The sequence below is a fragment of the Bos taurus genome, chromosome 7 (assembly GCF_002263795.3).
Source record: "Bos taurus isolate L1 Dominette 01449 registration number 42190680 breed Hereford chromosome 7, ARS-UCD2.0, whole genome shotgun sequence".
NCBI lineage: Eukaryota > Metazoa > Chordata > Mammalia > Artiodactyla > Bovidae > Bos > Bos taurus.
The window spans coordinates 6520957-6546081 of record NC_037334.1 but is presented as its reverse complement, the minus strand read 5'-3'; the positions used below and the strand labels follow the sequence as shown (position 1 = coordinate 6546081).

Below are 25125 nucleotides of genomic sequence, written 5' to 3'. Positions count from 1 at the left end.
CCCAAAGCAATAAAGCATCATTTCTCCTTTCTCAAAGTAAGTTTTACTACCTTTTTTAATAAAACATTTGAGGGGGATTAAGAAGAGGGTGTGGTGTTTTGGGCCAGAGTCTCACTGGCCTCGGGCTTCCTCCAGCACTTGGGTTTGTCCAGAGGAAATGTTTCTGGGTACCAGGATTGGGGGAGGTTGGAACAAGGGGGACCTGTGGGGAGGGGAGGGGAGGGGAGGGGAGGGGAGAGGAGACTGCTCAGGGAGAACCATACCCACCCCACTGAGAAAAATAGGAACATTTTTCAAAGAAAACTAGACAAATGACACTTTTAAAGGTAGAATAAAGTAAAGAAACAAGGTTTTACCAGTCATCTTTATCTGGGGTGGGGATGACTAAAACTCGTTCCTTCTGTGGAATCCTTTGAAGCTATTTTCTCGCCCCCTGAACCTGCCCATCAACATGTCGTCCTCATCTTCCTCCTGGGCCTTCTTCACTTCTTCCTTGGCCTGTATGGCATCCATCTCCTTTTCTGGGCCCTGGGGAAAAAAACAAAGAACCCGGTGGCCGGGGATTAGGCTTTCTGAGGGCTGACTGGGTGTCAGCATACAGCCTGCCTCTGCCTCCTGGAAGCCTCCACACCAGCTGGGGTCTGAAAAAGAAGACCCCCCTAGGATATTCAAGTCCTCATTCCTGGAACCTGGAAATGTAACCTTAAATGGAGTAGGAGAGCGCTTCCCAGGTGGCGCCAGTGGTCAAGAGCCCACCCGCCAATCCAGCATATGAAAGAGATGTGGGTTTGATCCCTGGATGGGGAAGATCCCCTGGAGGAGGGCATGGCAACTCACTCCAGTATTCTTGCCTGGAGAATCCCATGGACAGAGGAACCTGGTGGGCTACGGTCCACAGGGTTGAAAAGAGTTGGACACAATTGAAACGATTTAGCACGCACACACACTATGTAGGGGGAAAGAGCTTTCCAGATGTGATTAAATTAAGCATGCTGAGATAAGGAAATTCTACTGGCTTACCAGGTGGGCCCTAAATTCTATCACAGTGTTCTCATAGGAGAGGGGCAGAGGGAGATTTGACACAGAGACAGAAGAGGAGATGGCCATGTGAAGATGGAAGCAAAGATTGGAAGGATGTGGCCACAAACCAAGGAGCACCAGGATCCTTCAGAAGCTGCAAGAAATGAAATAAGGGTTCTCCCCTAGAAGCTGTGGAGGGAGCAAAGCCCTGCTGATGCCCTGATTTCAGCCCACTGATACTGATTTTGGACTTTTGGCCTCCAGAATTTGGGAGAATACATTTGCCATGGACCTTTTTGTTTTTGACCAGCTTCATGGCATGAGGGATCTTTGTTCCTTGACCAGGGATCAAACTCAACCCCCCTTACAGTGGAAGCTCAGAGTCTTAACCACTGGACCGCCAGGGAAGTTCCCATCTGTGATGTTTTAAGCCAGCGAGTTTGTGGTGATATTGTTATGGCAGCCCCAGGAAACAAATACCCTCTCCTTCTTCCATTCCCAGAGCACCTGGGTCTGTCTTTCAACCAGCTGACCAGTAAGGGAGAAATGAGAAGAGGCCTCAGAGCCTAAATGAGAAAATCCAAACTTTGGTAATTAAAAGAAAGTCCAGGACTGAGTGCAGATACGTCAAAGAGGTTCCCGAAGTCATTGCCGAAAAGAGTTTAGTAAGCCTTTGCGGCAGAAATCAGATTCAAGAAGAAGTGGCTCATAAGAAAAATCCCTTAGTGATAACCACCTTTCATCAGTGAAGGGGAAGTTTCCCCCCGAAATGCCATGAAATGGTCAAAGTTTAAGCACCCACTTTGCAGCTGGTCCCAGGGTGATGGACATGACATCTGACGTGTGGGGCTCTGCTGACCCAGGGATGGATGGATGGCCCTTCCAAGGGGACTGAGTCTTAGAGTCAATGCCTGAAAGAACTCCTTTCATATGCAAGCTACATCCAGAGCTCACATCCCTAACCACCTCCACTACTGGGCTTTTTATATTCAGGGCTGATATCTCATCTGAATTATCCCATTGCCAGGTGCTAGAGAACTAGCGCCCCAGGGCCCACAGAAATTCTTAAAACTAGCCAATCCTAAGCCTGTTTATCCTGCTTCATCTACTCCTTCCTGCAGAGACCAAACCAAAGTTTTTTGCTCACATCTTCCACCCTTTCCCTCTGCCTCCTGACCAAACCTGGTGCTTCCCCATATGGCCGTGTGGCCTGGCGTGGCCCCTCCTCTCAGGATCTGTTAGTAAAACAAACTATCTTTTTTTGATGGTGCCCACTTCCTGGTCTGGGAGTCTTGCCATACCTGATTAACAACAAAACTTACATCTTAACACACAGGTATTACATCTTAACACACAGGTATTACATCTTAACACACAGGTATTTCGGACTTCCCCGGTGGTGAAGACTCTGGATTGCCAGTGCAGGGGGGCTGGGTTTGATCCCTGGTTGGGGAAATAAGATTCCTCATGCCATGCAGTGGGGCCAAAAGATTTTTTTTTTTTAATTTAAGAACACAGGTATTTCACAAATGAGGATATCCAAATGGCCACAAAAGCCATGAAACAGTGCCCACGTCCATTCCTCATCCAAGAAATACACACAAAACTAGAGCGAGATACCCCACACACACCTATAGAAACCCACTCTCCCCAGTGCTGGGGAGACTGGAGGAAGCGCAGAACAGTGCGGCCCCTCGGGAAACAGTCTGGCAGTTTCTCATAGAGTTAAAGACACATCATGCAGCTCAGCAAACCCCATCCTGGATTTTAACCAAAAGAAATAAAAGCGCTTATCTACACACACACACAAAAACTATATACGAAATTGTTCACAGCTTTGATCATACTGTGAAAAACTGGAAACAACCCAAATGTCCATTAGCTGGTGAGCAAATAAACTTCTCAGTGAGATGGAGAAACAAGGTACTGATGAAACCCCAGCAATATGGAGAAATCTTGGAGACACTGCACTTGGTGTGGAAAGCAGACTCAGAAAGACTCCATGCCTCCAGTGGTTAAGACTCCATGCTCCCAGTGCAGAGGGCACAGGTTCAATCCCTGGTCAGGGAACGAAGATTCCACGTGCCACACAGTGAGGTCAAAAAAGAAAAAGACAAAAAAAGAAGACCCTATACTACATGATTCGATTTATATGACATTCTGGAAAAGGCAAAACTATAGGGGCATAAAAACAAGGACTTATTGTACAGCACAGGGAACAACTATATTCAACATCTTGTAATAACCTATAAGGAAAAAAGAATCTGAAAAAGAATACACACACACACACACATACACATATATATAGAGAGAGAGAGAGCACCTTGCTGTATACCTGAAACTAACACATTGTAAATAAATTATACTTAAAAAAAAATCCAATAGGGACAGATATCAGATCATCAGTAGTTGCTGGCGTAGGGGAGGGCTTGGCTACAAGGAGACTTCTGGGGGTGGTGAAATTGTTCTGGGCTTCCCAGGTGGCACAGTGGTAAAGAATCCACCTGCCAATCCAGAAGATCCAAGAAAATCAGGCTCGATCCCTGGGTTGAGAAGATCCCAGGAAAAGGAAATGGCAACCCACTCCAGTATTCTTACCTGGGAAATCCCACAGATAGTAGAGACTGGGGCTACAGTCCATGGGGTTGCAAAGAGTCAGACACGACTGAACACACACACACGAAATTGTTCTACATCTTGATTTTTAGTGGTGTTTTCATAACTGTATGTGTTTGTCAGAATTCATGGAACTGTACATTTCATGGCACGTAAGTCAGCCTTCAATAAATCCGACTCATCAGCAATTGACAGTAACGCCTAGCATGGCCGAAGATTTGCATTCCCTCCTGCATGGAAATTCTCATCTGTGCAGAAGGGAATGTAAATAGGATGACACGCTGGAAACCGTTTGCGTATGAACTGGTGACTGCTCTGTCTACTCCTGGGCATGTGGCCACTGAAAGACAGGTACGGGAGTGATGGTACAGGAATGACGGGAACCAGCTTATCCCTGAGGCCACAAGCTGGAAGTCTCCCAAAGCTGTATCCACAGAGAACAGATGCATAGCTTCTAGAATATTCACAAAGGAAAGACAAGCTACTGCTCTATGGGAAAATACAAATGAGCCTCACAACATGGCCTGAATAAATAATGGGTAGCTACATTGATACAAATTTCAAAAGGAGGTCAAATCCATCTGTGGTGATGGAATAGTGGAACGGCCATTCCTTTGGGGATGAGTGCCGGCTGGGAGGGGACATGAGGAGGCTCCTAGAGCTCTGGTGACATTCTATATCTTGATCTGGGTGGGGTGTTTATTATAGAAAAAGTGAAGCACCTTTTTCTATATGTGAGACTCAAGTATGGAAATAAATGAATAACAAAAGCAAAGTTCATCATGTTCATGGGCTTCCCTGGTGGTCCAGTGGTTAAGAATCCACCTGCCAATGCAGGGGACACAGGTTCAATCCCTGTTCCGGGAAGATCCCACATGCCGCGGGGCAAATAAGCCCGCGTGCCTCAGCTACTGAGCATGCGCTCTAGAACCTGTGCTCTGCAACAAGAGAAGCCACTGCAATGAGGAACCTTTGCACTGCAATGAAGAGTAGCCTCCACCAACCAAAAGTAGAGAAAACAAACGTCCGACAGTGAAGACCCAGCACAGCCAAATACACACATAAATAAATAAAGGGCTGTCTTCTTTAAAAAAAAAAAAAAAAAAAGGTTCATTGTATTCATCGTACCTTGGTTTCACCCCAGGTGGCCTTGCCAAAATTCTCAGCATACTCTTCGTCATCTGTGATCAGGAAGTTGTCAAAGATGGTTCCGGATCTCACCTGTGGATGAAAATAAGTCCTTTGATACTGGTGTGGAAAATGAAACTTTCCACAAAGTAAAAACTGCTGTGATTTATTCAGTACTGTCACAGAGATTAGCTGTCGACATTAGCACGTGCTGAAACCCTTTTCTGGAATGTCAGTTCCCTCCAGAGCACTGGTCCTCAAACTTGGCTGTGTATGGGGACCACTGAGAACATTGACAAGACCGCTGATGCCTGATCTCACTCCCAGGGATGCTGGTTTAGCAGGTCTGGGGCATGACCCGACACAGAGGCTTTGACGGTCTCCCCAGGGACTCAAGCATCCAGTGATGTTTGAGAACCGTGATTGAGACCCTGCCTGGGCAAAGTGTGAGCCATGGATGGGCAGCATCAACATCACTAGGGATTCAGGATCTCAGGTTCCACCCTGGACCCACTACATCAGAACCTGCAATCTTATCCTAAAGCTGATAGGCACCACAAGGTCAGCTCCAGGCAGATTTCCAGGGGGTGTGGGGGGCAGACAAGAAGTGTCCAGCGGACAGGAAGGATGTCCGTTTTACCTAGGGCTGTAAGTTTTGGGTCTGGGTAAGGGTGCCAGGTGCACGACAGGAGCAGGAATTCAGGGTGAAGTTCAGAGTTACTAAACCAGAGCAAGTTTAAAACCCGGCGACTTGCACATCCCTCGCAGACCAGTGACTAAGAAGCCACCTGCCAACGCAGGGGACACGGGCTTGACCGCTGGTCCTGGAAGATTCCATACACCTCAGGGCAACTAAGCCCCTGCACCACAACTACTGAACCACACATGGCAACAGAGACCCAGTGCAGAAAACAACAAAAAGACAAAATGAGCGACCTGCCAAAGCTCCAGTCCAACGGCACCAATGTTCTCAAATTCTGAGAGATCGTATTCGGTCAAATAGCTGTTTTTCATCTTCTGATGGAGCCAAACATCTTTGTCTATGCCCTCAGGTTTCAGGCCATCCTGCAACAACAAACCATATGTGCTGGTCCCTGGGGACAAGGGTGGGGAGGGGACTGGCAGGAAGATGGTGCCATATACGCACCTGGTATGGAGGCTTCTGGAGCATGGCCGCCTGCCAGTCCCCGTCCAGTTCGCCCTTCCAGTCACTCGGCTTGCTGGCGCTGGCATCCAGAAAATGCTTCTCCCAGTCCTTCAAATGCGTGCAGGGGGAAAAAGTTAGATTCTCAGCTTTGAGAAAGGAAATCTGCCGAGAGGCAGAGGCAGGCCTGTGACCCCGGGTGCCCTTTTCTCCTCCTCAACTTGATGGTGGAAGGGCTGAGTGCTGGGGTTCCTAACTTCACCAGGGGTTTCGACCACAGCCTGCAGTTTGAGGTCCTTTTGGTTAGACAGCATCACCAACTCAGTGGAAATGAATCTGAGCAAACTCCGGAAGGTAGTGGAGGACAGAGAAGCCTGGCGTGTTGCAGTCCATGGGGTCGCAAAGAGGGGGGACAAGACTTATTGACTGAACAACAAGAGGAAACTAATACGCAGCTGTTACAGTCATGGATGCTTGGCTGCTGGTTACAAGCATGATGCTCAAAAATGCTATGTTCAAATGCAGAATGAAAAGAAAATCATTTTTATAAAGGTTGCTGAGGCATTTTCTTTTTTTTGGAAAAAGACATTGGTTTGGAACTTCTCTGGTGATCCAGTGGTTAAGACTCCATGCTCCCATTGCAGGGGCCACAGTTTGATCCCTGGTCAGGGAACTAAGATCCCGCATGCCGCAACTAAGGCCTGGCACAGGTGCAAGCATGCTCAGTCGTGTCCGACTCCCTGCAACCCCACTGACTGCGGCCCACCAGGCTCCTCTGTCCATGGGATTGTTCAGGCAACAATACTGGAGTGGGTTGCCACGCTCCCCTCCAGGGGATCTTCCCAACCCAGGGATCGAACTCAAGTCTCTTGCAGTGGCCAGCGGATTATTCTTTACCACTTGAGGCACCTGGGAAACCCAAGACCTGGTGCAGCCAAATAAATAAAGATTTTTAAAATATCGGTTAAGAAAACAAACCCTTCTTGCTTTCATCTCAAATACTTCTAACTCCTTCACAATACCGTGCAGTATGCAGCTGTGTGGCTGGTCTCAGCACATGCACTCTAGGGAGGGCTCCTTGTTTGACTGTTAGCACCATCACTACCAGCCAGGCAGCACTTGCACGGCACCTGGGCACTCACAATCTACGCTTTACACCTTCTAGCAGCTGTGTGGGAAGAATCCACACCTGGGATTTGTCCTTGGCAGCCTGGTCCCAGCCCTCAGCCTCTGCTGATGCCTTCTCCATTTTCTTCAGTGACGTTAACTGCCAGTCATACTCGATGCTTCCGGATTCAATCGACTGACCATCAATTTTCACTTCGTAAGTGAGGTCTGGTCTTAAAACCAGAGTGTAGAGGTGTGTAAAGCTATCAACCTGCGTGTTTTGTGGGGAGAAGAAGAAAAGAATGAGACCCTCGATGTTTCCTAACACTCTCCTGATGAGTTGTCCAACAACTGAAGCTTGGCTGGGGCAGGCCTGGTTTCTTTCTTGGGCATGGTTAAAAGCCCAGACTGGACATAAGGAAAGCATTTAACATTCAATAAAGGAGGTCTGGAGACTTCCCTGGTGGTCCAGTGGTTAAGAATCCACCTTGCAACGCTGGGGATGAGGGTTGATCCCTGGTCGGGGAACTACACGAGAGGGAGCGACAAAGCCCATGTGGGGCACAGCTACTGATCCCGGGTACCACAACTGGAGATCCGTGTGCCGCAATGAAAGATCCCAAGGATGCAACTAAGACCAATGCAGTCAAATAAATATATTTTTTTAAAAAACAAAAAAACTCTGTGCTTCCACTGCAGGGGGCATGGGTTCAATCCCTGCTTGGGGAACTAAGATCCCTTCAAGCCACACAGTGCGGCCAAAAATAAATAAAATAAAGGACGATTGGAAGGTGGGTGGGAGGGTGCCTAGGGAAGCTGGGGGTTCCCAGGACATGCCTGTCACCAGCAGAGGAGACCCCAGCACCATACCCCGGCAGCATCAGTGTCACTGGGGGTACAGGGGCGATGCTCATTCCCAGGTCAGCCCTGATCTGCTGCGTTGGAACTCAGCGGACCCTCTGGTCACTTTCACAGGCCCTCCGGGGTCTCTGATACCACTCAGGTTTGAGAACCACCACCCCGGCATAAAGGCCCTGCCAGGAGGAGTCTCTCCCTGCTAAAAGCCAAATCCAAACACTTTCAGGGGCTTCCCTAGTGGCTCAGTGGTAAAGAATCCGCCTGCCAATGCTGGAGAAATGGGTTCAGTCCCTGGTCCAGGAAGATCCCACATGCTGTGGAACAACTAAGCCCGTACGCCACAACTATTGAGCCTGTGCTCTAGAGCCCGGGAGCTGCAGCTACTGAGCTTAAGTACCGCAACTATGAAGCCCACGCGCTCCAGAACTTGTGCTCTACAACGAGAGAAGCCACTGCAACGAGAAGCCCGTGAACCCCAACGAGAGAGTAGCCCCCACTGGCCGCACCTAGAGAAAAGCCCACCCAGCGATGAAGACCCCGCATGGACAAGAGTAAATAAATACAATTAAAAAATTTTTTTCAGTATCACTCTGATCTGCCATACTGTGTGGCCGATAACTCTATCCAGAATCAGCACTACAGTCTATTCTGTGTCCCCCTCAACCCTTGTAGTCCGCTCTGACAGCTGAATGCATGATTCTTCCAATGCTCTCCCCCTGCTCTCTGCCTGCCTCTGTCTCCACTCACCTTTCTTAGCTTAGAGTTTGAGCTGGCTGGCAATGCAGGAGACCTGGGTTTGAACCCTGGTCAGGAAGATCCCTTGGAGAAGGGCATGGCAGCCCACTCCAGTATTGTTGCCTAGAGAATCCCAAGGACAGAGGAGCTTGGCGGGCTGCAGTGCACAGGGTTGCAGAGAGTGGGCATGACTGAGCACGCATTCACGTATGCTCCCTCTCCTTGCTGTCAATCATCTTGCAACACACTGGCCTCCTGCCCAGATTCCCAGAGGCTATGGGTGCTAGGGATTCCTCAGGGGCCAAGTCCCTACTTCCTGGTGCTTACCTTCAAAGTGGGGGCTGCACACTGGGGAGGCTACTTCTTCTTCCTAGGCCCAGACACCAGGGACTTAATGCAAGCTGCCTCTTTGGAGGAGCCCGGCTCAGGATCATTGAGTATAAACAGGCCCTAGGACCTAAAGGGTCATTTTCACAGGATCCTCTGGGTAAAAACGTCAAGGATGTATGCATTCATTTTAGAAATATTCCCATTTTAAAATGTTTTGGGGGCCTTCCCTGGTGGTCCAATGGCTGAGACCCTTTGCTCCCAAAGCAGGGGGCCTGGGTTCAATCTCTGGTCAGGGGACTAGATCCCACATGCTGCAACTAAGACCCAGTTCAGCCAAACAAATAAATATTTAGAAAAAAAATTGTTTTGGTATTTGGAAGATGAATTCCTCCAGAATGATTTTTCATCCTGAATACTTCATTCCTTAATGATGATGGATGTGCATTCGTGCTAAGTCGCTCAGTCTGTCCAACTCTTTGGGACCCCATGGACTGTAGCCCTCCAGGCTCCTCTGTCCATGGGATTCTCCAGGCAAGAATACTGAAGTGGGTTGCCAGGCCCTCCTCCAGAGGATCTTCCCGACCCAGGAATCGAACCTGAGTCTCTTGCATCTCCTGCACTGGCAGGTGAGTTCTTTACCACTAGCGCCATCTGAGAAGCCCAATGATGATGGAGGCTGAAATGCCACCATTCTGCTATAACCATTATGAAGCAAATTATAAATGGGTGTCACAGCTCAGGGTGAGATGTAAGTGTGCCCTTCTGGTGGGAGGGGAGTTTGGGGGAGAATGGATACACACACACACACACACACACACACACACACACACATATGGCTGAATCTCTTTGCTGTCCACCAGAAATTATCACAACATTGTTAATCATTGTTAAACTATATCCCAACATAAGATAAAAAGTTTAAAAAAACTGTAAATTTAAAATAAAATAATTTTTCATCAAAAAAAAAAAAAAAACCCAAAAGACTTCAGAACCCAATCCAATCCAAGTTGTGGACAAGTGTCTCTAATGGGCCTGCTAAACTGGAAAGTGGGGACAGGAGAGACAAGGCTCACCCCCATGGTTCCCTTAAATATTTTAAGGTCAAAACTATTTTCTACAAACTTCCATTATCATCTTTTCAAGAGTTAACACGATCACCAATTTAATAGGAAAGCATTTACCTTACACCTGATTGATTTCTTGTTTGCATGATACTGATTCTTGAAATGTAAAATAATATGAACTGTCTTGATGTCAAATCCACAAATATCAGGTCCTACAAACAAACAAACAAAAATTAACCGCTCTCAAATTCCTTCCGTAATACATCACCAAAGCAATATCCCCACCGTTCTCCTGAAACAGTACACAAGACACAGGGAGCATACATGTCTGGGAATAATTAGATGCCCCAGGGAGATTTTTTAAATGGACGGCGACATTCAGTTCAGGTCATGGTCACCGCAGCCACTTTGAACTCAAGGGTAAGCCAGCAGGTGAGGAAGAAAAGGAAGGTCTAACAACACTCTGGTAAGCGTCCCCGCCACATGCAGTCTGAACTTCAGACCCTCCCTCGGAAGCTCTGATCAGGGCTCCTGTACCCACAGGAGGGCTCCAGAGCTGGACTGACTGGCTCTGATCCCAGCCACCTTCCATGTTGAGACGTATTTGCAAATAACATATTTGCCTCTCCCGCCTCAGTGTCCCAGTCTCTAAAATGGGGGTGTTAATCTTGACTTCACAAAGCTAATTCAAGGGGCTAATGTATGTAAAGCTTTTAGTATGGCAATGCTCAATATTTGTTATTATTGTCATGCTCCAAGAAAATATACACATATATAGATATTCTTTCTTAATAATATCCCCACATCAGAAGCAAAAGAGACGTTAGGATCAGTATGTAGATTCTGCCGAATGGTGAAGTCTGTAAGAAGTTCTATTTAATGATTTGGGGATTTCCCTGGTGGTCAAGTGGTTAACACTTTGCCTTTCAATGCAGGAAGTGCTGGTTCCATCCCTGATCAGGCCAAAAAACATGGCCAAAAAACAAAGAAATGTAAAATGGAAACAATATTGTAACAAATTCAATAAAGGCTTTAAAAGTGGTCCACATTAAAAAAAAAACCTTAAAACAAACACAACAAAGTTAATGATTTTTAAATTGGTATGAGATCAAGTTTCAGTCACCAAGGAAATGGAATTCTGTAGGATACTCTATGGAGAAGACAATGGCACCCCACTCCAGTACTCTGGCCTGGAAAATCCCATGGACGGAGGAGCCTGGTAGGCTTCAGTCCATGGGGTTGCTAGGAGTCGGACACAACTGAGCGACTTCACTTTCCCTTTTCACTTTCATGCATTGGAGAAGGAAATAGCAACCCACTCCAGTGTTCTTGCCTGGAGAATCCCAGGGACGGGGGAGCCTGGTGGGCTGCCATCTCTGGGGTCGCACAGAGCAGGACACAACTGAAGCGACTTAGCAGCAGCAGCAGCAGCAGGATACTCTATTCCTTGCTCAAAGACTAGGAAGTTCTGAATATTCTAAGCAAGGTTTACAGGAGGGATCTAGAAAATCTGTCAAGCCTTCTGAGAATGTCTGGAATTACCCAGCTGTGCCTTCATTGACTTGAAGCCGTAGGAATGCATGAGAGTGTCCGCGTGTCTTTCTGTCTCAAATAGAACTCCATTACATCCACAGACCCAAACCTGTACCTACCCCCATGAAAAAACTCTGTAAACACAGCAGATGACTGCGATTTCTTCTAGAATCTGTAGAGATGAACCTCCAGATTAAATAAGAGATAACTAGGCTGCACATAATTACTTAAAGAATATTAACAATTTGTCAGAGTACATGCGACGTTGAACTTAGAAATAGCATCCTGCTGCTGCTGCTGCTGCTAAGTCGCTTCAGTCGTGTCCGACTCTGTGTGACCCCATAGACGGCAGCCCACTAGGCTCCCCCGTCCCTGGGATTCTCCAGGCAAGAACACTGGAGTGGGTTGCCATTTCCTTCTCCAATGTATGAAAGTGAAAGGTGAAAGTGAAGTCGCTCAGTCGTGTCCGACTCTTAGAGACCCCATGGACTTCAGCCTATCAGGCTCCTGTGCCCATGGGATTTTCCAGGCAAGAGTACTGGAGTGGGTTGCCATTGCCTTCTCCGAGAAATAGCATCCTACAGGAGGACAAAAAACACCACATCTATCTCCCAGTGGAGTTCCCTGAAGATGTGTGGTTTATGAAATTTCTTTTTTTTTGTTATTGCTGGAAAAGAGTTTAATTTTTTAAAAAAACAAAAGCTATGTGAACTATTTGTATGAAAGTCTATTACCTTGGATAACCTCACATATGCAGATGACACCACCCTTATGGCAGAAAGCTAAGAACTAAAGAGCCTCTTGATGAAAGTGAAAGAGGAGAGTGAAAAAGTTGGCTTAAAGCTCAACATTCACAAAACTAAGATCATGGCATCCAGTCCCATCACATCATGGGAAATAGATGGGGAAACAGTGGAAACAGTGTCAGACTTTATTTTTTTGGGCTCCAAAATCACTGCAGATGGTGATTGCAGCCATGAAATTAGAAGACACTTACTCTTTGGCAGGAAAGTTATGACCAACCTCGACAGCATATTAAAAAGCAGAGACATTACTTTGTCAACAAATGTCTGTCTAGTCAAGGTTATGGTTTTTCCAGTGGTCATGTATGGATGTGAGAGTTGGACTATAAAGAAAGCTGAGCACCAAAAAGAATTGATGCTTTTGAACTGTGGTGTTGGAGAAGACTCTTGAGAGTCTCTTGGACTGCAAGGAGATCCAACCAGTGCATCCTAAAGGAGATCAGTCCTGGGTGTTCATTAGAAGGACTGATGCTGAAGCTGAAACTCCACTACTTTGGCCACCTGATGCGAAGAGCTGACTCATTTGAAAGACCCTGGTGCTGGGAAGGATTGAGGGCAAGAGGAGAAGGGGACGACAGAGGATGAGATGGTTGGATGGCATCACTGACTCAATGGACATGGATTTGGGTGGACTCCGGGAGTTGGTGATGGACAGGGAGGCCTGATGTTCTGCGGTTCTAGGTGAAATTGCTTAGTCGTGTCCGACTCTTTGTGACCCCATGGACTGTAGCCCACCAGGCTCCTCCATCCATGGAATTTTCCAGGCAAGAGTACTGGTGTGGGTTCCCATTTCCTTCTCCCATGCTGCGGTTCATGGGGTCGAAAAGAGTCGGACATGACTGAGTGACTGAATTGAACTGAACTATTACCTTGGAATTGGAACATGAAATTTATTTTTCCCTCGAAATTGGTCAGAAATTTCTTCTAAGTACCTGCACGTTTTTACTATTAAATTCAGCTTCAGAATGTGCCTAGATCTGACCAGAAAAATCTGGACTTTTTCCATTAACAGCAATCATAAAATAATTATGCAGGAGTGGATTTTTGTGAAAAATGGAAGCATATGGGCTCTGAAGTGGGGCTGACCTGACTTTTGGGCAAGTATTTTAATCTTTCTGAGCCTCAGTTTCCTTATTTGCAAAATGGGGGCCACATTACCCATTTCTAGCATCTTAAACATAATCTAAGATCACATAGTTAAGGCCCCTGGAAGGGCCCAGTGAAACATACTCCTCTCTTCCTCTTCAACACCTGCAAGCTGCTCTCAAACCAAAAACTGCAGCTAAGGGGATTTCCCTGGTGGTCCAGTGGCTAGGACTCCGCACTCCTAATGCGGGGGGCCTGGGTTCAATCCCTGGTCAGGGAACTAGACCCTACATGCCAACTAAGACCAGATGTAGGCAAATACATAAATAAATATTTTTTTTTAAAAAACTGCAGCTAAGAAATTGCAGGAAGTGTTTTAAGACTGACACAATGGATTTGAGTGAAATGTAACTGATTTTGAGTTAAAAACAAAGTTTTCTGTATTAACAGAAAACTTTAAATATCTTCTTTACTCCAAAATATGCTGCTTTGCAATTTACATGTAGCAGACATGTTGAGTGTATTTAAAGGTAGTATTAGGTAGATATTTGCAGTTATTTTGTTTACCAAATCCAACTAAATCAAATATTTATGAAATCATCTTTAATTCAACAGGTGGTAATATTTTTTTGCCAGATATCTCTGCTATCCTGTCTTGAGGGAATAATTACATAACCCAAATTGAGCCACTTAAAATTGTTTCTTAATCTAAAGAAAGACCTTTTTCATTCCAGATTTTAAATTCAAGAGTAAATGTGAGACATGGCAGCATACCAGGCTTCCCTGTCCATCACCAACTCCCAGAGTTTATTCAATTGAGACAGTGATGCCATCCAACCATCTCATCATCTGTCATCCCCTTCTCCTCCTGCCCTCAATCTTTCCCAGCATCAGGGTCTTTTTCAATGTGTCAGCTCTTCGCATCAGGTGGCCAAAGTATTGGAGTTTCAGCTTCAACATCAGTCCCTCCAATGAATATTCAGGACTGATTTCCTTTAGGATGGACTGGTTGGATCTCCTTACAGTGCAAGGAACTCTCAAGAGTCTTCTCCAACACCACAGTTTGAAAGCATCAATTCTTTTTGGTGCTCAGCTTTCTTTATAGTCCAACTCTCACATCCATACATGACCAGTGGAAAAACCATAGCCTTGACTAGACGGACCTTTATTGGCAAAGTAACGTCTCTGCTTTTTAATATACTGTCGAGGTTGGTCATAACTTTCCTGCCAAGGAATAAGTGTCTTTTAATTTCATGGCTGCAGTTACCATCTGCAGGGGTTTTGGAGCCCAAAAAAGTGAAGTCTCTCACTGTTTCCACTGTTTCCCCATCTATTTGCCATGAAGTGATGGGATCAGATGCCATGATCTTAGTGTTCTGAATGTTGAGCTTTAAGCCAACTTTTTCACTCTCCTCTTTCATTTTCAGCAAGAGGCTCTTTAGTTCTTCTCAGCTTTCTGCTGTAAGGGTGGTGTCATCTGCATATCTGAGGTTATTGATATTCCTCCGGGCAATCTTGATTCCAGCTTGTGCTTCATCCATCCCAGCGTTTCTCATGATATATTCTGCGTATAAGTTAAATAAGCAAGGTGACAATATACAGCCTTGATGTACTCCTTTCCCTATTTGGAACCAGTCTGTTGTTCCAAGTCCAGCTCTAACTGTTGCTTCCTGACCTGCATACAGGTTTCTCAAGAGGCAGGTAACGTGGTCTGGTATTCCTTTCTCTTTGAGAATTTTCCACAGTTTGTGGTGATCCACCCAGTCAAAGGCTTTGGCATAGTCAATAAAGCAGAAATAGATGTTTTTCTGGAACTCTCTTGGTTTTTTGATGATCCTACGGATGTTGGCAATTTGATCTCTGGTTCCTCTGCCTTTTCTAAATCCAGCTTGAATGTCTGGAAGCTCACGGTTCATATACTGTTGAAGCCTGGCTTGGAGAATTTTGAGCATTATTTTACTAGCATGTAAGATGAGTACATTTGTGCGGTAGTTTGAGCATTCTTTGGCATTGCCTTTCTTTGGGAGTGGAATGAAAACAGACCTTTTCCAGTCCTGTGGCCACTGCTGCTGCTGCTGCTGCTGCGTCACTTCAGTCGTGTCTGACTCTGTGTGACCCCATAGACGGCAGCCCACCAGGCTCCCCCGTCCCTGGGAATCTCCAGGCAAGAACACTGGAGTGGGTTGCCATTTCCTTCTCCAGTGCATGAAAGTGAAAAGTAAAAGTGAAGTCGCTCCAGAGTTTTCCAAATTTGCTGGCATATTGAATGCAGCACTTTCACAGCATCATCTTTTAGGATTTGAAATAGCTCAACTGGAATTCCATCACCCACACTAGCTTGACTTGACTTCACATTCCAGGATGTCTGGCTCTAGGTGAGTGATCACACCATCGTGATTATCTGGGTCGTGAAGATCTTTTTTGTACAGTTCTTCTGTGTGTTCTTGCCACCTCTTCTTAATATCTTCTGCCTCCATTAGTTCCCTACCATTTCTGTCCTTTATTGAGCCCATCTTTGCATGAAATGTTCCTTTGGTATCTTTAATTTTCTTGAAGAGATCTCTAGTCTTTCCCATTCTATTGTTCTCCTCTATTTCTTTGCATTGATCACTTCGGAAGGCTTTCTTATCTCTCCTTGCTATTCTTTGGAACTCTGCATTCAAATGAGCATATCTTTCCTTTTCTCCTTTGCTTTTCGCTTCTCTTTTCACAGCTATTTGTAAGGCCATTGTTTCTCTTCTCCTTATGCAATTCCCACAGTGCATACGTTGGTTTGTTTGATGGTGTCCTATAGGTCCCTTAGGCTCTGCTTGCTTTCCTTCAGACTTGTTTCTTTCTGCTTCTCAGCCTTAATCATTTCCACTAACCTGTCTTCAAGTTCTTGGATCCTTTCTTCTATATGCTCAAACCTGCCTTTAACTCTTCTAGTGAACTTTTCATGTCCGTTGTACTTTCTAACTCCAGAATTTGATTTTGGGTTCTTGTTAAGTTTACCATATCCTTGGCTTTCTTTCTTTCTTCTTCTATTTTTTTTTCGCCTTTTTCCTATCTCCTTACTGTATTTCCATTTTCTCATATTTTTGACTTTCACTACATCTTCATTTAGTTCTTTGAGAGTCATTCAGACAGATATTTAAGTCTAACAGGTCTGTCATTAGGTCTTTTTACCAGGGACAGTTCATATTGATTTTTTTTTTTTTCATTTGAGTGGGCCATACTTTCTGGCTTCTTTGTATACTTTGTGATTATTTGCTAAACACTGGACATTTGAGGCTAATGTTAACTCTGGAAATTGGATTCTCCTCCTTCTGTAGGCTTTGCTTTGTTGTTTTTGGTTTTTTGCTTGATTTGTTGAAGGCTCACTCTGTACCAAGGGTCAGCCTGGGACATAAATAGGGTTTTCTCAGGCTTTTTTCTGAGTGTTTTCCTGGGTATGTGCAGTCACTTTTTAGTTTCCCTTGCATATGCATTTGTCGTTTTAATGTCCTAATCTTTAACGCCTAGTTTCCTAAAGGGGGAAAGGTGAAAAATGAAGAGTGGGAGGGGAGGGTTCTAGCCCTTTTAGTCCCCTGAGATTCATTTCAGGGGGAAGAGGAGAGGCTTACAACAATGTATGGAGATGTAACAACAATGGCTGGCCATCTGTTTTTCTGTGCCTCTACCATCAGAAGCAGGAATCAGCCATTGGACCTCAGATCTTTGTTATTTGGAGGACAGGATCCTTTTTGCCTACCCTGGTCCCAGTAAAAGCTGCTCCAGGAACAGGGTGCACAGCTGTCTGTCAGCCATGTGGCTTAGAGGTGGGAGATGGGTAGGTACTACCAGGCAAAGAACTGAAATTCACCGCCGGTGACCTCCCCAGTCTTCTGCTGGGAGGTGCAATACTTCCACTGACTGCAGAGTTCCGTAATAGTTACATCAGAAAGATTCTGCCAGTGCAACTGTTGTCTAGGTGGGGAGACAGATTCCTGGTGCTTCCTTTTCCCCCATCTTCCCAGAATCCTCATTCTTAAAGGTTTTTGAATCCACACACTTCAGTTATGTCTGGTTCCTATAGCCAAATGTGGTCCCTTCCCAATTCCAGCACAGATGTTAATTACTCCTGGTGTTATGAGACATTTAATGTATTCTAGCAGTCACCACAGAGAAGGCAATGGCACCCCACTCCAGTACTCTGCCTGGAAAATCCCATGGACCGAGGAGCCTGGTAGGCTGAAGTCCATGGGATCGCTGAAAGTCGACACGACTGAGCGATTTCCCTTTCACTTTTCACTTTCATGTATTGGAGAAGGAAATGGCAACCCACTCCAGTGTTCCCTTGAGAATCCCAGGGATGGGGGAGCCTGGTGGGCTGCCGTCTATGGGATCACACAGAGTCAGACACGACTGAAGCAACTTAGCAGTAGCAGCAGCAGCAATCAACAAGCTTTTTATGTAAGGAGCCAGACAGTAAATAGTTCTGGTTTTGTGAACTACATATTCTCTGTCATGACCATTCAATTCTGCCACTGCTGCTTGAAAGCCGCCATAGACAAGATGTGAATGAACAGAGTGAGGCTGCATTCCAATTAAGACTTCACTTGTGGACACTGAAATCTGAGTGTCTATTATTTTTATGGATCAAAAGTACTGTCCTTTTTTTAATCATTCAAAAATGTTAAAAACCTAGGAGTTCCTTGGGGACCTAGTGGTTAGGATTCTGGGCTTTCACTGCCGTGGCCAAGGTTCAGTCCCCGGTTGGGGAACTGAGACCCTGCAAGCCATGCAGTGTAGCCAAAAAAAGAGTTAAAAACCCATCCTTAGTTCACCAGCCATAATACACACAGGCTTTGGGCTGACATGGCCCATGGTCAAGGTATACATTCCTGAGGCATTCAAAATACCTGGGCTATATAAATGTTGGATAAATAAATTTCTCCCCAGAACAATAGAATGGTACAGTTGCCTTTCTGCTATATTAATTAAATCTGTGTGGGGGCATGCTAAGGTGCTTGTCATGTCCGACTCTTTGTGATCCCAAGAACTGTAGCCCATCAGGCTCCTCTGTCCATGGAATTCTCCAGGCAAGAATACTGGAGTGGGTTGCCATGCCCTCCTCCAAATTAATTAGGTTTAACAGCACTAAAAACCTTTAGTTAGATTTTCTCAACACAACTTGAGCAAAGTCAATCTAAGGATCCTATAAGTGGAAAGGTTTTCAAAAATCACCAGAAATGGTTGTCAGTACTATCGAAACTCACCAAACATAATATAGTACTGGGACTTCCCATTCAGGTTCTTCTGATCCACGTCTGCAGGGAACAGCTTAATGTAGCCCCCTCCGCAGTCCATCTTCTGCTCATGTTTCACTGTGTACTGAATGATCAGAGTCTTCCCCTTATTGCTAAATGGTTTGAACCGTGCAGAGATGGCATAGAATCGGCTATTTTGCGTGGTTTGCAGACCTTTAAATAAAAAGTACTCATGAAGGAATAGGAATGACACCACTCAGCAAGACAGGAATTAAATGGCTATCCTCCCCTACCTAATAAACCTCCCAACCATTTATGTTGATCCTGAACCTATAGCACATCTGTACAATAATATACAACGGGCGTGTCACTAACAGGCTCTCTGCTGCCACCGAACTTCTATCTCACATACCCATGTGTGTGTTTTGTATTTAATATACCAGTTAGGTCTTAAGTTATAAAAACGCTTCAGTTCTAACTGACAGATATGCAGTCTAATTACAAATAAAAGATTCATTTTGCTTCCCTTCATTTTCCAAGGGGTGGGAATATACAAGGAAGCTTTGTAGCAACTGGGTTAAAAAATGGAGCATTCTGGGACTTCTCCGGTGGTCTAGTGGTTAAGAAACTGCCAGCCAGGGCAGGGGAAATGGGTGTGACCCCTGATCCAGGAAGATTCCTCATGCCGTGGAGCAACCAAGCCTGTGTACCACAACTACTAAAGACCGTGTGCTCCAGGGCCCACGCGCTGCTGGAAGAGAAGCCAGAGCCACGAGAAGCCTGCGCGCCACGACCAGAGTAGCCCCCACTCGCCACAACTGGAGAGAGCCTGCGCACAGCAACGAAGGCCCGGTGCGGTCGAAACTAACTAATCTTCTAAAAAATGAAATAGTGCCATCTGCAGCAACACGGATGGACCTTAGACTTACTTACTAAGTGAAGTAAGTCTGACAGAGAAGAAGAGATGTCCTATGACAGCCCTTATATATGGAATCCATATTTTAAAAAAAATCATGCAAATGAATTTACAAAACAGAGACTCACAGGCTTAAGAGAATGAATTTATGGCTGCTGGGGGTAAGGATATGGGGAAGGGATAGTTAGGGAGTTTGGGATGGACATGCAGACACTGCTACATTTAAAACGGATAACCAACAAGGACCTACTGTAGAGCACAGGGAACTCTGCTCACTGCTCGGTGGCAGCCTGGATGGGAGGGGAGTCTGGGGAAAAACAGATACTTGGGTATGTATGGCCAGTCCCTTCGTTACATTGTTTGTTAATTGGCTATATCCCAATACAAAATACAAAGTTGAATAAATAAATACATGGAGCAGTCTACTTCTTTACCTTAATTCTCATCATAAAACAGCTACTTTAGAGACACAATAGCTAAAGGAGAACAGAGTGCGGATCTGGGAAAAAAAAAAAAGGTGCTTCACCACGTGGGGTGAGTTGGTTCGAGGTGTCACCTGTATAGCGGCTCTTTTTATGAAGACAACCATCCTTTTGTTGTGTGAATCATCTTATACAAGCCTAGTCATTTACTTCAAGACCAAACTCCCTTTTCAGCTGCCACATGGCCCTGAACCAACTCCTTACCTTTTACTGGGCTATAAGACAAACCTGACCACAAGGACCTACTGTAGTAGCACAGGGAACCACACTCAATATTTTGTAATAACCTATAAAGGAAAAGAACCTGAAATATATATATATATATAACTGAAGCACTGTGCTGTACACCTGAGACTAACATGATATTATAAATCAACTATCAACTGTACTTAAAACAAGAAAGACAAACGTGAAAACAGCCAGTCTTCTTATAACCTACCCTTCTGTGCAACATAATCCTGTCCCCATAATTGCCTCTGCTGAGAGCCATCATTAATGAACCTGGCATTCTACATCAGTATGTCTAAGCCTGAATTCACCATTGACTTCCCACTCCCACACCTACTTCTCTCTTCTCCATTCTTTCCCCCCTCAACCTCTCTCAGGTGATCTGCAGTCCCTCCCGCTACCATCCAGGCAATTCTAAGGCCATCTGGTTATAGCAAACACCCTCTTCCAACAATACAAGAGATGATTCTACACATGGACATCACTAGATGGTCAATACCAGAATCAGATTGATTATATTCTTTGCAGCCGAAGATGGAGAAGTTCTATGTAGTCAGCAAAAATAAGAACAGAATCTGACTATGGGTCAGATCATGAACTCCTTATTGCCAAATTCAGACTTAAATTGAAGAAAGTAGGGAAAACCACTAGACCATTCGGGTATGACCTAAATCAAATCCCTTACAATCATACGGTGGAAGTGGCAAATAGATTCAAGGGGTTAGATGTGACTGACAGAGTGCCTGAAGAACTATGAACAGAGGTTAGTGACATTGTACAGGAGGCAAGTTCAGTTGGTAAAGAATCCATCTGCAATGCAGGATACTTCGGTTTGATTCCTGGGTTGGGAAGATCTGCTGGAGAAGGGAAAGGCTACCCACTCCAGTATTCTGGCCTGGAGAATTCCATGGACTGTATAGTCCATGGGGTCACAAAGAGTTGGACACGACTGAGCGACTTTCACTTTCAGAGATCTCTTCAAGAAAATTAGAGATACCAAGGAACATTTCATGCAAAGATGGGCACAAAAAAGGACAAAAATAGTATGGACCTAACAGAAGCAGAAGATATTAAGAAGAGGTGGCAAGAACAGACAGAATTATACAAAAAAGATCTTCACAACCCAGATAATCATGGTATGATCACTCACCTAGAGCCAGACATCCAGGAATGTCAAGTCAAGTGGGCTTTAGGAAGCATCACTATAAACAAAGCTAGTGTAGGTGATGGAATTCCAGTTGAGCTATTTCAAATCCTAAAAGATGATGCTGTGAAAGTGCTGCACTCAATATGCCAGCAAATTTGGAAAACTCAGCAGTGGCCACAGGACTGGAAAAGGTCAGTTTTCATTCCAATCCCAAAGAAAGGCAATGCCAAAGAATGTTCAAACTACCGCACAATTGCACTCATCTCACACGCTAGTAAAGTAAAGTAATGCTCAAAATTCTCCAAGCCAGGCTTCAGCAATACGTGAACCGTGAATTTCCACATGTTCAAGCTGGATTTAGAAAAGGCAGAGGAACCAGAGATCAAATTGCCAACATCCTCTGGATCATCGAAAAAGCAAGAGAGTTCCAGAAAAACATCTACTTCTGATTCATTGACTAAGCCAAAGACTTTGACTGGGTGGATCATGATAAACTGTGGAAAATTCTGAAAGAGATGGGAATACCAGACCACCTCCTGAGAGGTGCCTGCCTCCTGAGAAATCTGTATGCATGTCAAGAAGCAACAGTTAGAATCGGACATGGAACAACAGAGTGGTTCCAAATTGGGAAAGGAGTATGTCAAGGCTGTATATTGTCACCCTGCTTATTTAACTTATATGCAGAGTACATCATGAGAAATGCTGGGCTGGATGAAGCACAAGCTGGAATCAAGATTGCCGGGAGAAATATCAATAACCTCAGATATGCAGATGACACCACCCTTATGGCAGAAAGCTAAGAAGAACTAAAGAGCCTCTTGATGAAAGTGAAAGAGGAGAGTGAAAAAGTTGGCTTAAAGCTCAACTTCAGAAAACTAAGATCATGGCATCTGGTCCCATCACTTCATGGTAAATAGATGGGGAAACAGTGGAAACAGTGTCAGACTTTATTTTTTGGGCTCCAAAATCACTGCAGATGGTGACTGCAACCAAGAAATTAAAAGACGCTTACTCTTTGGAAGAAAAGTTGTGACCAACCTAGACAGCATATTAAAAAGCAGAGATGTTACTTTGCCAACAAAGGCCCATCTAGTCAAGGCTATAGTTTTTCCATTAGTCACATATGGATGTGAGAGTTGGAATACAAAGAAAGCTGAGCACCAAAGAATAGATGCTTTTGAGCTGTGGTGTTGGAGAAGACTTTTGAAAGTCCCTTGGACTGCAAGGAGATCCAACCAGTCCATCCTAAAGGAGATCAGTCCTGACTGTTTACTGGAAGGACTGATTTGAAGCTGAAACTCCAATACTTTGGCCACCTGATGTGAAAAACTGACTCATTTTAAAAGATTCTGATGCTGGGAAAGATTGGGGGCAGGAGGAGAAGAGGACAACAGAGAATGAGATGGCTGGATGGCATCACTGACTTGATGGACATGAGTTTGAGCAAGCTCCAGGAAGTGGTGATGGACAGGGAAGCCTGGAGTCCATGGGGTCGCAAGGAGGTGGACACGACTGAGCCACTGAACTGAACTGAAGGCCATCTGACTCACCCCACTCCTCAGCCATCACCATCACCTCTCAGCACCTCGCTTCTCTGTCTAGTTTAATTCTGTGGATCTTTCCATCCATGACTTCTATGTCATGATCCTGGGAGACCACAATGAGGGGTGGAATTAACCAGTATACTCAGTGTCTTGCCTGTATCTGCTCTCAGTAGACACGTGCTGGAGTGAATGAAATGCAGAGTCTAGAGCCTCAGCATTCCAGGTTGGAGGAAGGAAAAATATTATGGTGGAAAAAAAACAAATGACAACTCTGCTCCTTAGACAAGCTTCATAGAACTTGTCATTTTCAACTCCATTTTTTCCATTACAGCCTGACAATTTGGAGCACCATGTATCTATGAAACAATACAAGTACATTCCAAAACCAGAGGTTGCCGGGTTTTAGGGCAACATTGCTGTAACAGGGCCAAGATGGAAGATGAATGGAAGGTGAACGGAAGGTGGTAAAGAGGGGAACTTTTCATCTAAATCAGGGGTTGGTAAACTTTTTTCTGTTAAAGCCAGGGAATAAACATTTTACACTTTTGAGAGTCTGAACTACTCAATTCTGCCTTGAGAATTGTAGTCCGAAAGCAGTCACAGACTGTATGCAAATAAGTGAGCCTGGCTGTGTTCCACTAACCCTTTATTTACAGACTGTGAAATTTCAGACACTGCATGGAACGCTTCGTATAACTTTAACGCATCACAAAATACTATTTCCCTTTCTTTTTCCTCCAACAACTAAACAATGAAGAGGGGACTCCCTGGTGGTCCAATGGTTAAGAATTGGCCTTGTAATGCAGGAGACAGAGGTTAAGCTCTGTTCTGGAAACTAAGATCCCACATACCGCACAGCAACTAAGCCAGGGTGACACAGCTAGAGAGCTCGTGCATGGCAAGAAAAAGATCTCCTCGCCATGGAACGGAAGCTCCCGCATGCTGTGACTAAGCCCTGAGGTGGATTAAAAAGAAAATTTAGAAATCTAACTGGGTGTATAAAAAAACAGGCAGTAGTTTGTCTACTTTTAATTATTAGGAATGAGAAGCCAAAACGGAGGTTATTCTTGGTACCAGAAGGCTACTGACTTGGGGCCGGGTGGGGGTGGGGGACTTGTCTCTGGGGGTGGAAGTGGGGCCTGAAAGTTCCTACCTTGATCTGGGTGTGCAGTCATATACTATATTCATTCTATCGGACCCCCTAAGATCCATCCACTTGACAGCATATAACTTTTACCTTAATTTTTTTTTTAACTTGAAAATAAAAATGAGAAGTATCTTCTAATCTTTTTCCTTCTGGAGCGTAAGGCCCTCGGGTCTCCAAACCCATCTGACTAGTGCTTGTAAAGAGGCATCATCCTGGTCTCTTCTAAAGAGAGAAAAGACAAAACAACCCTACCCAGGTCTGTTTCCCGAATTGTGAAATGGGTTTTGGGGTGTGCCACACCTACCTTGAAAGGTTTCTATGAGGCGTTTAATATTCATTTAATTAATTTCACGTTTCCTACACTAACCTTTGTCTTTCTCTTTATGACCATAAAAATTCCCGGACGAAAGTCTAAAATGCCCAAATTGTGAGTCATTAGTGGAATGCACCCATCGGTTCCGCCAGCGCTCTGTAGGGGGTAAATAACACAGGTTAGGGCTGAAAACTGTTAATGTGTGCCGTAGGGAGAATGATGGGGACGCTCGAGGCTTCGAGGCTTCAGGGTTTTGATACCACCGATCCTTCGTCTAAAGGCCGGGCCAAATGGCAACTCAGGCCATCCGATGGGCAAACGGGGTATGCGGGAGCTTACACCCCCGCCACCATCGGCGTCGCCCCTTCACCTCCATCTAGAAATTCCTCTTGGAAGTAGACGGTGGCCAGTGCCACCCGCAGCACACAGATTGCCCAGAGCGGGACGCGAGCCGCTGCCATGGACCGTGCGGCACCACTTCTTCTCGTAACTGCCCCTTGGCGCGTCCAGCGGTCTCCGCGGCCCGCCAGGCCAGTCCCGGAACTACAGCTCCCGTCACGCCTCTCGATTATGACCCGAGAGACCATTGGGCTCGGACGCGCGGTGCACACCAGGCCCGCCCCAAAACTACCACTCCCATGAAGCCTTGCGATTGTGATCTGAGGCGCTATTGGTCCTCAGGGCGCGGGGTGA

At 45.4% G+C, this 25125-nt stretch overlaps 1 protein-coding gene and 1 non-coding gene across 3 annotated transcripts; one reads left to right on the top strand and one right to left on the bottom strand.

The window, feature by feature from the left end:
* CALR3 (calreticulin 3) lies at positions 1 to 25120 on the bottom strand. 2 transcript variants are annotated; one of them, XM_005208499.5, is made up of 10 exons: positions 24803 to 25120; positions 24487 to 24588; positions 18665 to 18868; positions 10120 to 10214; positions 7098 to 7286; positions 5912 to 6019; positions 5701 to 5829; positions 4765 to 4857; positions 357 to 528; positions 1 to 202 (listed from the first exon to the last, which is right to left on the bottom strand). In XM_005208499.5, the coding sequence occupies exons 1-9, from the start codon at positions 25017 to 25019 to the stop codon at positions 385 to 387; spliced, it is 1281 nt and encodes a 426-aa protein (XP_005208556.3). In that variant the 5' UTR covers positions 25020 to 25120; the 3' UTR covers positions 1 to 202; positions 357 to 384.
* Positions 13632 to 13704, top strand: TRNAR-CCU (transfer RNA arginine (anticodon CCU)). The gene has a single exon. It is a non-coding gene; the product is annotated as a tRNA-Arg (tRNA).
* Positions 25121 to 25125: the final 5 nt, after the last annotated feature.

Excerpts from the sequence above, each read along its gene's own strand:
- CALR3 (XM_005208499.5), bottom strand. The coding sequence starts at position 25,019 with ATGGTCTCTCGGGTCATAATCGAGAGGCGTGACGGGAGCTGTAGTTCC. Across the intron at positions 10,215-18,664 it reads CCAGTACTATATTATGTTTG|GACCTGATATTTGTGGATTT; the intron begins GTGAGTTTCGAT and ends GTTTGTTTGTAG. Across the intron at positions 7,287-10,119 it reads AGAAATCAATCAGGTGTAAG|GTTGATAGCTTTACACACCT; the intron begins GTAAATGCTTTC and ends CAAAACACGCAG.